This window comes from Hippopotamus amphibius, chromosome 13 (assembly GCF_030028045.1).
Source record: "Hippopotamus amphibius kiboko isolate mHipAmp2 chromosome 13, mHipAmp2.hap2, whole genome shotgun sequence".
NCBI lineage: Eukaryota > Metazoa > Chordata > Mammalia > Artiodactyla > Hippopotamidae > Hippopotamus > Hippopotamus amphibius.
In genome coordinates, this window is record NC_080198.1 from 84,365,519 (window position 1) to 84,380,307 (window position 14,789).

At 41.2% G+C, this 14,789-nt stretch overlaps 1 protein-coding gene across 2 annotated transcripts; it reads left to right on the forward strand.

Moving 5' to 3' along the window:
* Positions 1-1,158: 1,158 nt before the first annotated feature.
* Positions 1,159-3,797, forward strand: LOC130835235 (polyadenylate-binding protein 4). Of its 2 annotated transcripts, XM_057706660.1 has the most exons (2): positions 1,159-2,233; positions 2,329-2,556. In XM_057706660.1, exons 1-2 carry the CDS (start codon positions 1,591-1,593, stop codon positions 2,412-2,414), a joined length of 729 nt encoding a protein of 242 aa, XP_057562643.1. In that variant the 5' UTR covers positions 1,159-1,590; the 3' UTR covers positions 2,415-2,556. The 2 variants fall into 2 exon arrangements, with proteins under 2 accessions (XP_057562643.1, XP_057562642.1); XM_057706659.1 differs by having other exon boundaries at positions 1,159-3,797.
* Positions 3,798-14,789: the final 10,992 nt, after the last annotated feature.

The following is a 14,789-nucleotide window of genomic DNA, read 5'->3' on the forward strand; positions in this document are numbered from 1 at the left end:
AAACTAGCCCCTTTATCTTTGTAATGTTGGGACTGGGCTTCTATAAATACTTCTCCTCCGGTTTCCTTTTAGGTTTCACCAGCAGGAGAAACTAGAGAGAGATTAGAAGGCAGGAGGAGGGAGAAAGAATTCACCATTTCCCTTTTGTTTTCCATTGCTGCTTGTGTCACCCCAGTATGGCTCTTTACCCAAGTAGCACAGTTGGTTCCAGAAGCAGATGTTTCCAGTTTCCAGTTTTTTTCCACTTCTTGGATCCAGCCTTGTAATGAGGCCTCTCATGGAGGTAACCACTAGGCAAGCAGTTCTGAGGGCGCTCCCTCCAAGTTTTTTGAGAAGCCCAATCTTTTCTCTGTTTCCCCAGTACTAAAAATCAAGCTACTTCCTGAATTTATTATCTCTGTTTTATCAGTATTCCTTCCAATACCCATTTGACCGACCCCCTCCCACATTAAATTGTCTTTGTTAAAATAGTCATTGCAGTTTCTCTTTTCCTGATTGGACTCTGACTGACACGTTCTCAACATCCCTTCTGTTGAAAAGAAAGAGGTCTTTCGTCACACCTTTCTTGGATTTCAAAGTTCACTTAGCAGAATGTTAAGGGAGCACCTTCATTCACAATTTGTCAAATATATCCCTATTGAAGGCTATAGTTGGGAAAATGGCTTCAGCTGGCCCTTTTCTATTCCTTTTGTCTTTCGGTTTTAAATGATGCACATTAAAATTGTGCTCAAAGGGAATGAGATCAGGATAGTCTTGATCCCAAATATAGAAGCTGAATGCTCATCATCCTTTCATTGGCTGGCAGAAACTTCATCCAAACAGATGTCCTGGACCAATTTTTCCTTGAATCCTGGTCTTAAGTTCAGGATCTTAAAAAAGACTTATAGTCTCTCTCCGCCCCGGGTCGCCGCAGCCTCCGCCGCTTTCGGGCCTAGCAGCCTGAAGAGAAAAAAAAAAAGAGAAAAAGATAAAAAAAAAAAAAAAAAAAACCCGAAAACGCTTTAAAATCTTAAAAAAAAAAAAGAAAGAAAGAAAAAAAAAAAAGAGCGTCTCCTCCTCGGAGAACCCGCGGGGAAGTCACTTTTGCACGCTTCCGGCCGGCCCGCCGCCGCCGCACCTGGGCGTCCGTCGGTCCGCGTCCGTCGGCAGCCCCTCTTCCCCGGGCTGCTGTAATCTTAAACCGCCGGGAGCCCGAGGCCTATATTTATAGAGAAACGCGCGTCCCGGAGGCCGCCGTGGGCACCCCTGGGTCGCCTCTGGAAGAAATTTTGTCATTTTGGAGGGGAGCCCCCGTTTTCATTTTTTCCGTGTTTTGAAATTGGGAGCTCCAGACCGGGACAGCTGAGAATTGCAAACTCCCAGGGAGGGCCATATTGTTTTTCAAGAGCCTTTTGTCTGCGGTTTGGCAGTCTCGTCCGAGCCGTCCCCGAACTCCTCTCCGGCCCTCGGAGGCGACTCCAGCTTCTCCGAGCTTCACTGCCACCTGTGAGCCGCGGCTCGGGCCACGGCTCCGAGCGGAGCCCCCTTTGTCCTGTGTGGGCCCTCTAAGAAGTCCTCCTGGCGGGGCTCGGGGTGGTGGGGGCTGGGGAGATGAACGCTGCGGCCAGCAGCTACCCCATGGCCTCCCTGTACGTGGGTGACCTGCACTCGGACGTCACCGAGGCCATGCTGTACGAAAAGTTCAGTCCTGCGGGGCCTGTGCTGTCCATCCGGGTCTGCCGCGATATGATCACCCGCCGCTCTCTGGGCTATGCCTACGTCAACTTCCAGCAGCCGGCTGACGCTGAGCGGGCCTTGGATACCATGAACTTTGATGTGATTAAGGGAAAGCCAATCCGTATCATGTGGTCTCAGAGGGATCCCTCTTTGAGAAAATCTGGCGTGGGAAATGTCTTCATCAAGAACCTGGACAAATCTATAGATAACAAGGCACTTTATGATACTTTTTCTGCTTTTGGAAACATTCTGTCCTGCAAGGTGGTGTGTGATGAGAACGGCTCTAAGGGTTATGCCTTTGTCCACTTCGAGACCCAGGAGGCTGCCGACAAGGCCATCGAGAAGATGAACGGCATGCTCCTCAATGACCGCAAAGTGTTTGTGGGCAGATTCAAGTCTCGAAAAGAGCGGGAAGCTGAGCTTGGAGCCAAAGCCAAGGAATTCACAAATGTTTATATCAAAAACTTTGGGGAAGAGGTGGATGATGAGAGTCTGAAAGAGCTGTTCAGCCAGTTTGGTAAGACCCTAAGTGTCAAGGTGATGAGAGATCCCAGTGGGAAATCCAAAGGCTTTGGCTTTGTGAGTTACGAAAAACACGAGGATGCTAATAAGGCCGTGGAAGAGATGAACGGAAAAGAAATCAGTGGGAAAGTCATTTTCGTCGGCCGTGCACAGAAGAAAGTGGAACGGCAGGCTGAGTTAAAGCGAAAATTTGAACAGCTGAAACAGGAGAGAATTAGTCGCTATCAGGGGGTGAATCTCTACATTAAGAACTTGGATGACACAATTGATGATGAGAAGTTAAGGAAAGAGTTTTCTCCTTTTGGATCAATCACCAGTGCTAAGGTGATGCTGGAGGATGGGAGAAGCAAAGGGTTTGGCTTTGTCTGCTTCTCATCCCCTGAAGAGGCAACCAAAGCAGTCACGGAGATGAACGGACGCATCGTGGGCTCCAAGCCACTTTACGTCGCCCTGGCCCAGAGAAAGGAGGAGAGAAAGGCTCACCTGACCAACCAGTATATGCAGCGGGTGGCCGGGATGAGAGCGCTCCCCGCCAATGCCATCTTAAATCAGTTCCAGCCTGCAGCTGGGGGCTACTTTGTGCCAGCAGTTCCACAGGCTCAGGGAAGACCTCCATATTACACACCTAACCAGTTAGCACAGATGAGGCCTAATCCACGGTGGCAGCAAGGTGGGAGACCTCAAGGCTTCCAAGGAATGCCAAGTGCTATACGCCAGTCTGGGCCTCGTCCAGCTCTTCGCCATCTGGCTCCAACTGGGTCTGAGTGCCCGGACCGCTTGGCTATGGACTTTGGTGGGGCTGGTGCCGCCCAGCAAGGGCTGACTGACAGCTGCCAGTCTGGAGGTGTTCCCACAGCCGTGCAGAACTTAGCACCTCGTGCTGCCGTTGCTGCCGCTGCTCCTCGGGCTGTTGCACCTTACAAATATGCCTCCAGTGTCCGCAGCCCTCACCCTGCCATCCAGCCCCTGCAGGCACCCCAGCCTGCGGTCCACGTGCAGGGGCAGGAGCCACTGACCGCCTCCATGCTGGCTGCAGCACCCCCCCAGGAACAGAAGCAGATGCTGGGTGAACGTTTGTTCCCGCTTATCCAGACGATGCACTCAAACCTGGCTGGGAAGATTACGGGGATGCTGCTGGAGATTGACAACTCGGAGCTGCTGCACATGCTGGAATCCCCCGAGTCTCTCCGCTCCAAGGTGGATGAAGCTGTGGCGGTCCTACAGGCTCATCATGCCAAGAAAGAAGCTGCCCAGAAGGTGGGCGCTGTTGCTGCTGCTACCTCTTAGACAACGACAAACCGATTCAAAAGCCAAATAAACCCTCATGGAATTCAGCTCAAGGTTTGAAGACTTCCTTGCTTGTCCTATGGACCTCAACACCAAGAACCACAAATTGCAAATTTAATAGGTCATTTTGTATCAAAAGGTCAATTATGAAGCACCTAGAATTTTTCAATTAAAAGAATATATTCTCTGGGTTCTGATATGGCCCAGACAGTGTTAACTTTTTTTTTCTATTGTGGGTTTTGATTTTCCCCCCCCCCCAGGAATTGGTTTTATTTGATGTACCCAAGTCTTAAGTTTCTCAATAAAGAAAAAAATCGCCATTAAAAAAAAAAAAAAAAAAAAAGACTTATAGATGCAGGAAAGCCTTTCATCTGGGTAACTCAAAGGATCACAGATAGAAGCTCCCCCATAGGGAAGAAAAAGATATAACCCCAAAAGGCAGTTCAGGCTCTGACATTGTTTGAGGACAATTCTGTATGAATTAAAGGCTACAACCTGAAAATTACACAACCGTCTGCTACAGGCCAAATCATCCATTCTGAGCAGCCCAGGGAATGAAATGGAAAAGAAGAAGGTGATCTAAGACCCTTTAGTTCTAGAAAATTGTCCAACAGTTTTTGTTTTGTTTTTTTTAATTTATTGACTGTGTTGGGTTTTCGTTGCTGCGTGCGGGCTTTCTCTAGTTGGGGAGAGTGGGGCTACTCTTCATTGTGGGTGCATGGGCTTCTTATTGCAGTGGCTTCTCTTGTGTGGAGCACTGGCTCTAGGCATGTGGGCTTCAGTAGTTGTAGCACACGGGCTCTAGAGCATAGGCTCAGTAGTTGTGGCACATGGGCTTAGTTGCTCCGAGGCATGTGGGATCTTCCAGGACCAGGGCTCAAACCCATGTCCCCTGCATTGGCAGGCTGATTCTTAACCACTGCGCCACCTAGGAAGTCCCTGTCCAATAGTTTTGAACTTTCCAAAAGATAGTTTTGGAGGGGAAACACAATAAAGAATTTTTAAATAATTAGATATTTATTATTGATGTGAAAAATAGTTATGATTTGTATGAATTCCTAACTTAAAAATTACCATGTTGACAGCTTTTAAATTATTTTTCTTAGACTCATTTTTTCACTCTTCTACTTTTATGTTTGATAACTGACAACAAAACCTCACAGATGAATTATGATGCTTCATGAATCTTAATGACTTGACCTCCTAAATATTTTATTAACAGCTGCTTCATTTAGTAAAATTAATAAGAAAAAAGAAGCAGCTAATCAACTGCAGTACTCTGCATTTCATTTACATAAAGCAATTATGTATTAATTAGGTGTTCTGTATGTTTTTCTAAATGACAGCAATCATATTGTGCATTTTTTACATTTGATGACTGGTCTCTGGGAGGGGGGGGTTTAGTCAGTAGAAGAAAAAGACAGTAAAACAAAAGGTATGGACAAGCCAAAAAGTTACGATTAAAACTACTCTTCTTGAACAAATCCTTATATTAAGTATTTAATTTATTCATTTATTAAATTATGCTCACACTCACACTTATATCCAAAAAGAATTTGAGAACAACAAACAAAAATACACAAAATTAAATGAGGTAATGTAGATAAAGGGTTAAAGTGAAGGGGAGTCTGGGAGGAAGAGTAAAATAAAGCCAAAGTAAAGTTTACAAGAAATTCTTACATATCTGCCAAAGGTAAGGAGCAAGTTTGGCTCTGAATTTCCTAGCCACCAAAGCAAAGAAGGAAACTAATAAAATATATGAATAGAGTACACATTCAAATCCTGCCCATTACAGAGGACAAGCATAGCTTTTTCCTGGTATTACGGCTATTTTTCCCATTGTTCTTTATGAAGGGTTGATACTTGGGTATGTTGTAGATGATGTTCTCAACATCATCTTACAGTAAGTACACTACTGAGTGCTTATTGTGTCTCTTTGATTGAGTCTTATTGTGTGAAAACGAAAGTGTCATATCAAAGCTTATCTCAGTAAAAGTAGCCAGGAGTGAGACGGATACTCTAAGCAAAATCTCAGTGATGATCTGGCTTGAGTCAGGACAAGTAAAATTAAAAATACATAAAAGGATGAAGAGACAGCATATCCGAGTAGGCATGGATATCATTTCTCATAAAGAGTTTACTGAGAATTAGAACTTCTCTGGAATTAAAGATCATCAGGAATGATCAGAAGGTTTGGTTGACATTGCCTTGTTTAAAACAATGGGATGGATGAGAGGCTAGCCTGAATGGATGTAGAGATGGGCTGATGGAATTCTTGTGGATGGGGTCAGTATGTCCCTCAGAAAATGATTATAAGATTGTGCAACCAAAGACAAGTGAACTGACAAAGAACCCAAGTTTCATGTGACTATGTTAGCTAGAAACCTTCCAGAGCATGTTTTTCCAGTAGCCTATCAGGCCATAAAAACCAAAACAAAAATCTCAATAAGAGAACCATAAAATGGCTTCCACAGTTGCTCCTTGACCTTCCTTAATATGAGGAAGACACACAAATTTGTAGAATGTAAACCAATTAAATGACTGAAGATGTCTGCCCAAAATGCAATTTGGGGTTTAAGTTATTCGAGTTCACAGTAATTAGATAATATCCATTCATTCAACAATAATGGTTGACAATCTACTAGGTATCAGCAACTGTTCTAGACTTTGAGACAGAAATGCCAGCCTTCATGGGACTGAAATTCTTCTGGTGGCATACTGCAATAAACACATAAATAAGTAAAATAGAAGTGCTATGGAGAATACTAAAGCAGTGAAAGGGGATAGAAAGTTCCAGGGATTAAGGCAGGGTTGCGATTTTAGTAAGAATGTTCAAGGAAAGCCTTACTAATAATGAATGCTGGCTCCCCAAAATATCACTAAGACAACCTGCTGATAAGACAAGCTAAGCTTATTTATACCTATCTTGGTAAGAATGATCACAGAGTCTGAGCATATCAGAAGGGGGAAGGCAAATTTACGATATTTATTGAGATCCTGAGTCAGTTTAAGGCAAGTCTTTCGATGGCAGTGCTTAGTTAAGATTGCGTAGGATCATAGTTGGGTAGTTCGGGATTGGTGGTCACAGCAAGGTGAAAATGTTAAGGTGGTGTCTTCAAAGGCTCCTGGGTTCAAGCAATCTTGAGGTATAAGTTCTAATTTGATGGTTTCCATGAAGAGTTGATGGCCTTTCAGGAAGTTACTGGAATGAACAATAATGTTATTCACAACTTTCATCTTCCTTGCATGCATTTCCTAGAATAGTAAAGCTACATTGATGAAAACGAAAGAATAGTAAAGTCCTGTTAATATGTACAGCAAGCTATGTGGGTGGATATAATTTCGATTTTCAGTGAGAAAGGGAAGTTTGAGCTCATACCCAAAGGAGTGAGAGAGTGAGCCACGCCAATATTTGAGGAAGAAGGTTCCAAGCCAGGCCCACACACCCAATGTGTGCAGAGCCTGAAGCAAGTATATAAATGGGGGCCCACATATCATGTCTAAATATTTACACATTATAGATGAAGTTAGCAAACTCTTAAATAAAATGTTTTAGTGTTCTACTTTGATAAACTTCATAATGACAAAATTTAAAAACATATAAAACTGTTTTTTATATGCCTGAAAGATATCAAAGACACATGGTTTATTCATACTTGTGCATGTCTAGGTACTCTGTTGATGTTTGGATAAATAATACAATAAAGAAACACATACTTTATATAAATCACTATACATTTATTTCATAAAATTTCATTTCTTTGTCTTCATTTCAGCAAAGTCATGAAGTTGTTATAATAAAGATTTTCACATTTTTTTTTTCTAATGACTTCAGTGATCTAAGACACACTGTCCTATGTGGTAGCCACTAGCCTCTTGTGGTTGATTCTCAGACTTAATACAAAAGAAAATGTAAAATATCTCATTAATAATTTTTATGCTAAGTATATATTATATATTATATAGATTAATATATATTATATATATATAAGTGTTTTTTTGGCCACACCCCACAGCATTCAGGATCTTAGTTCCCTGACCAGGGATCAGACTTGTGCCCCCTGCAGTGAAAGCACAGAGTCTTAACCACTGATCACCAGGGAAGTCCCTTAATTATATTTTAAAACAATAATATTTTTAATGTATTGGTGAATAAAATACATTATCAGAATTAATTTCACCTGTTTGGTTTTGTTTTTTACTCTTTCAATGGGACTACTAGAAATTTTTTAATTATTTATGTGGCTCACATTATATTTCTATTAGATACTGGTACTCTAAAGAATTATAAAATAAAATGTCATTATAGTCAAAGTATACAAAACTTTAATATGTTATCATTAAAATGTAAATTAAACTAAAATGCAAACTTTTTATTATTTGCCATAGTTTTGGTAAAAATAACTATCTTCTAAAACATATACATTTATCTATTTAGGTTAAAAAGCAAGCTATAAGTAATAATGAATATCAAACTTTAAATCAAAATAATTTAGATAAAGCTTAATTTCTAATTATCTGAAAATTTATATCGTATTAAATGTTTAAAAAAGAAGTCTATTCACAATTCTAAAGTTTAATGTCCATCCCATTGCTCTTACGTCCTATCACAGTCCTTTCTCTTTTCCTTCATTGTCATGAAGGTCACTTTATTATGAGGAGGTCTATTCATTCCAACACTGTGCAATATGATTTTTGCCCATTTCACCCTATAGACATTATTCTCTCAAAGGTCTCAAATAAGTTTCTGTTAATCAAGTTGAGTGGCATCTTTGTGGCATTCTTACTATTCCTCCTTTCTGCAGCATTCAACTCTGTTGGACTTCCTCCCTTGAACATATCTCCCCAATTCGTAACACTGGATTTCCTTGTTTTCCTCCTACCTCTCCAACCATGTCATCCTTCACTAGCTCCACCTTTCAGGCCACCTTTAAATGATGGCATTTGGTGAAGTTCCCCTAAACACTTTTAAAATCTCACTATTCTAGAGAAGGCTTCAGCTACTATTTATTTGCAGTGACTCATAAACTGTACCTTACTAACAAGCTCTAATACAAATTTCTAATTCAACATTCCAAACCCTTTCTTTCTTGCTCCTGAAAATCCAGCTCTGCTTCTTGTATCCCCTGTTTAAACTAATGGCCAAGGAATCCCTCCAGGCACAGGCTCAAAGGCTAGTCTCCTGGAATTCCTCCCTTTCCCTTATTTCCCACACCTAATCAGTGGCCACACCCTGTCATCCTACCTCCCCAGTGATTCTGGAATCCTTTCCCATTCCCAGAGTTCAGATTCTCATTATGATAGCCTCCTAAATGGAATTATCATTTTAAACACCATGCCCAATTTGACAGGGTTAAAAATAGGGTATCTCTTCATTGCTTTCATTTAAATTTCTTGGCTTGCTAAGTATGTCAGACCCCTCTTCTAACCTGTCTCACATCTTCTCTGCCCACTTTTAACTCTAGTTTTTGCTGTGTGATTTGGCATTGAGCTAGTGCAATCCAACAGTACCCTGCTTCCCCTGCACAGTGTATTTCTCTCCTTCTGCTCTGGAACTTCTCTGGTGTCGCACTGAGAGATGCTATAGGAACCTACCAGTACATATACTGTAAACAAAAAGAACAAAAGTGTCTCTCATCATTCAGTTATACAGAGTTAAGTCACAATGCACTGCAGTTGCGTGGGACAGCTGCCCTGAAGGGAATTAAGGATGGGGGAGAAACAGGATGAAGCGTTCAGTATTTTGTATATATAGGCCCCTAGATAGTTAAGATGCGTATCTAATATTTTCCCATAGAAAAGCACTGAAATCATTAACTTGAGATATCTGGTTTTTTGTGATTAGCAGTAATCTCTTACCAAGATGTACGCTTGACTACATGTATTTCCCAGCCAAAAAAAAAAAATTAATATATATACTGGCTCCTCCCCTACCTCTTCGGAGCAGTCCCCTCATAGCCACTGAGAGGCTGTAGTCCACAGTAAGGTCCCTGAATAAAACTTAACTACAACTTTTACATTGTGTATTTTTCTTTCAGTCAACAAGTGCAAGAGCGTGAAACCCTGTGGGGCAGCCTTTTAACCAGTGGTTGCAGAAGCAAGTGGATTCAGCGCATAACAGGGAGAATAACCATATGGCCTAATCTAATCATACAAGCTCTTAAAAGCAGAGAACCTTCTCAAGCTGGTAGCAGGAGAGGAAGCAGAGAGGTGCCATAGTGATTTGAATTGTGTCTCCCCCCAAAATGTGTTCAGGTCCTAACTCCCAATGCCTGTAAACATGGTCTTATTTGGAAATAGGGTCTTTGCAGATGTAATCAAGTTCTCATGAGGTCATATTGGATTAGGGTGGGCCCTGAATCCAATGACTGTTCTCTTTATGAGAGAAAGGAGAGGGAAATTTGGATACAGAGACACAGGGAAGAAAATCATGTGATAACAGAGGCAGAGATTGGAGGGATGCAGCTACAAAGCAAGGAATGCTGAGGATTGCCAGCAACCCCCAGGAGCTAGGAAGAGACAAGAAAGGACGCTTCCCTAGAGTTTCAGAGGGAGCAAGGACCTATCAAAACCTTGACTTCAGACTTCTCAACACCAGTACCATGAGAGAATGAATTTCTATTGTTTTAAGCCACCCAGTTTGTGGTAATCTGTTACAGCAGTCCCAAGGAAACTAATATAGACTAAAAGCATGAGGACTCCACATGTAGCTGCCTGCATGAAAATGTAGAGGGGCCACATGGAAAGTGTGAGAAGGAACTAAATTCTACCAACGTCTTGGATGAGCTTGGCTGTAGATTCTTGCCCAGAACTTCCAGAGAAGAATGCAGCCCTGCCGACACTTTGGTTTCAGCCTCATGTGATCCCAAGCAGAGACTCCAGCCACACCCTGCCATGAGATAATGAACAGGTGTTGTTTTAAGCTGCTAAATTTGTGGTAACTTGTTATGAAACATAGAAACCTAATATACCGCAAAATTGAAAAACACGGAAGAAGCAAGACATTCAAATGCCCAAATCTAGCATAAATAAGAATTACTTCAGTATATGAATCATAAGAGATGGATTTGAAAGGGCCTTTTTCAAATTCAAGCTTCCCAAACCATCAAAGTTCATGAGTCCAATTATGGACGTAGAAGGGCTGGAACCCACTAAGTCTAAGCTAAACAGAAGAGGCAAGTAACTTGCCACCTGGCCCAAGATAACCATACTAAAAATGCTGGTGACAGTCAGAGAGAAGCTGACTATAACATCAAAGTATAAAACATGGCATTTATGATAAAATATAAGTAAAAGGAAGTATAAGTAAAATTTACGCTGAATTTAGCCCATATATTATATTCTACAAATATATACTTATATAAACTTTTATGTGATTTATAAAATTATATATATTATTTTAATTGTATATAAATCACATAAAAATTTATATATGTATACGTATGTACTGTGTGTGTATATATACACACACATTACATATATGTGTGTATATATATTATGTATATATATAATATATATATTTATACACACACACAGAGAAATTAACAAAACTTTCCTTAGAGGAATGGCCAGATGGACACTAGGGAAGCCCCATGCAACTGCAATGCCAATCTTGAAGTCTGGGATTTCAGGCTGGTGAATGATTAAATGAATGGCTATGTTATCAATGACTGGACTTGGTAACTGTGGTGGCTTTGTCATGGTCAGCTAGGTTAGGCTGAACTACATTTCCCAGAATTCGCTTGTCTGTTTTTTTTTCTGGTTAGGGTAGTCACAAGAGACATTCTCGTGGGAGGGTTGAAGGGCAGAAGTGAAGCAGCAGCCATTTTGCATTCCCCAGGCATCATCTCTGATTTGTCCGATCACTTGTTGGCGTGAGACTGTGGCAGGCCTGCAACTTCTCCACCTTCCCCAGGTCCTTCGCAGCTTTTCTGATTCCTAGGCTAGGTGTGTGGGATTAGCGCCAAACAAGGGACCCTGGCATCTGCTCAGGATCTGACATGGGTTTCAATCTGTTCTCAAGGGTCTCTGCTCATGCTTATGGCTCGTCCTTGCTTCTCCTCCCCTTTACTTTCATCTTCCCTTCCCAACTGCCTGCCCCAGGGGCTTCACAACTCCTGCATCAGACAGGAAGACAGCAGACAGGAAGACAGAGACTGCTTCATCGGCTCCCACAATTGTGTAAAGTCAAATCATAACACACATACATGTATACCCATGTTATATATATCCTAGAGTTTCTGCTTCTCTGATTGAACCCTGACTGATACAATAATCCACACCTATATCCTTCACATTTTTTCCTTATAACCATAGAGAAGAAAAACCTGAAGCTTTGAAATGCGGGAGTGCAAGTTGACTTAAGTTGCACTTAAGTTAGCGCTTGCACATATTTAATGTTAAAACTGCAAGAAAAATGCTTACACACTGATATCTTTACTTTTGGCATCCCCATTTGGCCATATCTCTCTGTCCTTTGATCCAATAAAATTTTCCTGACATTAATAATACTGCAAGAGATTTTCTTGATAATTTCAAATAGTTTGAAGTGTTTAGGGTGTATAGTCATGGCACGCAAAATGGAACATAAATATAGCAACAGCCAGGAAATTTATGAAGAAATTTTAAACTGAATAGGGTTGGCAAAAAGTAATTTTGAATAAAAGAGAAAAATAAACAGAATCATTATACCTTTTCATAGATGAGAAATATAGGCATATGTCTCTAAGACAATGAGCTATTCTTATAAATATACAACTCACTTATTTTGTCTTCATGATCATGAGTCTTATGTTAATGATTATGAAATATTGTTTTTGTTATATGGTAAGGCACATTCTATCTATATTTTAGCAACATATTTGATGCAAAATTAATAAAAGTTAAATTTCAAATATATATCATCAAGGTATTTATAAGTCGTATTCAATGATACGATCTATGATTATACTCTGCCTCTATTTGGGTAAATAACAACATGCTTAGGAAATATATCTTACTGAATTGTGACCCAAAAACTCGAGAAGCAAAAAATTCAGTGGAAAACACCTTTACCTTCTAGTTAAGGACAGAACTACATCATCTTTCTTTCTCAAAAACATATTAGGACAAATATAATTTTTTATTGAAGTATAGCTGATGTACAGTATCATATAAGTTACAGGTGTACAATATAATGATTCACAATTTTTAAAGGTTATCCATTTACAGTTATTATAAAATATTGGCTATATTGCCTGTGTTGTACAATATCTCCTTGTAGCTTATTTTTAAATGTAATAGTTTGTACCTCTAACACCCCTACCCTTATATTGCCCCTCCCCCCTCCCCTCTCCTCCTGGTGACCACTAGTTTGTTCTCTATATCTGTGACAGACAGACAGATATAATTTTAATCGCTAGAAATGTTATGAAAGAAGGGCCAACAACATCAGACATTTCTCCTTTAAAAAATATCTTTTGTCTTGCAGAAAGTAGTTTTAAGTTCAGCTTTTCCAGGAAGGATCAAATTAAGAGGTGATAACTAAAGTCACAAACCACAAATAATTATTCTATTCTTACCCAAGAAATTGACTGAAATAGTAAAGATAGTACGCATATCCCCCATGATCAGGAACAGAGGGAAAATATTTGAGCTAACTTAACAAAACACATGACCCACAAAAATTATCCCACACCCCTACACCACACATTTTCATTCACTGACTTTTCAGCAAAGTTTAAATTGTACCCTGAACAAGTTTCAGAATACTAGAATCAAGTTGCTAAAGATGAGAGGGTAGGTGTCTGTATGCTTGTAAGAAGATGGGAAGATATTTGAGAAAAATCATGCCTAGTTTCTTAGTTTTCTCGAGCAAAGAGATGACCTCTGCCGGGATCAACTCGGCGACTCGAGGTGAGTGACGGGTGCCGCAAGCTTGAAGAACACACAGACACAGACTGAAGAGAAAGATGGGACCGGGGGACTCAAGACCTCTAGGATCAAGAGCCTCGCTGATTGATCCCACGTTGCTTTTATTGAGTTCTCGGTATAGCCTAAGGGTCTGACACTCCCAGGTTAATCCCATAAACAATCAAAGCCCTCACATGACTGGGGGCAATGATCTTTGTTTGCCTCCTGGGTCCTGATTTGAGCTGGGTGTGGATTTGAGCTGGGCGTGGCATGGGTTTGAGCTGGGCGTGGAGAGCAAAGCAGCCCTGGGGGCAGGAGACCTCTCTCAGAAGGATTAAGGGTCTGTGCCCCACCCGTGTTGGCCCCTCTGCGACTGTGCCTGTCTTAGGTTGTTCCTCCCTTGCGGAATCTTACCCGTCTCTGGCTAACCAGTCATCCTCCAGGGCCAAACACGGTGATATAAGGAAGGCTCTATGCACCACCCCTGTTGGCCCCTCTGCGGCTGTGCCTGTCTTAGGTTGTTCCTCCTCTGAGGAATCTTACCCGTCTTTGGCTAACCAGCCATCCCTCAGGACCAAACAGGGTGATATTAGTCTCCACGCCCCGCACCCTCAGCTCCTCCACTGCTCAAGCAGGACATTCTGAATCCCATCGATCGGCCCACATACTTCAACATTTTCAATGTTTCAAAAAGGTTCCAGAATGTCTTCCCACATTTCCCCCTTTTTGTTTTCGTAGGAGAAGATAAGCCTGTAGGAGAAGATAAGCCTATTCCAGTTATTTTTCTGTCAATCCTTGGAGCGTTCCTCCTGTGCACCTGAGAACTAAACATAGGATAATTAAAAGACAACAAAAAGTATCAAAATGCTTAGGAGACTGCTATTCATGCCTTTTATCCAATCCAATGGATGCAATGCTTTTAATCCATCAGCTATTCTTTGTAAAGTAGCAAATTTGGTGTAGAGACTGCAAAAATCATATTGCATGCCAGTTATTTTAGTTTGTAATTGTTGTATGTCCAGTGTGACACCATCCGCTCCATATCCCAGCCGATGTGTCACTGGCATCATGGCCATTCCAGATTTGTAATGTTCTTATACTCAAGGGAAGTTTCCATATTTCTGTTTGAGCTCTGCCATTCTCTAATTGAGGCCAAGGAGGTATTAATCCAATCCTAAACCATAAAATTGGATAGGGCGAGTGCATGGCAATATTGGTATATGCCATCACAACCTTTTATAGGGATTGTAGGAGGAGTTTTTTTGGTGTAAACCATTAGAGACTGCATACCCCTTAGGGGACCAGTTTCATACTGTTCCATAGGAACCATTAAGTAGTATCACACCCTCCGTCCCACAGCAAACATCCCAAAG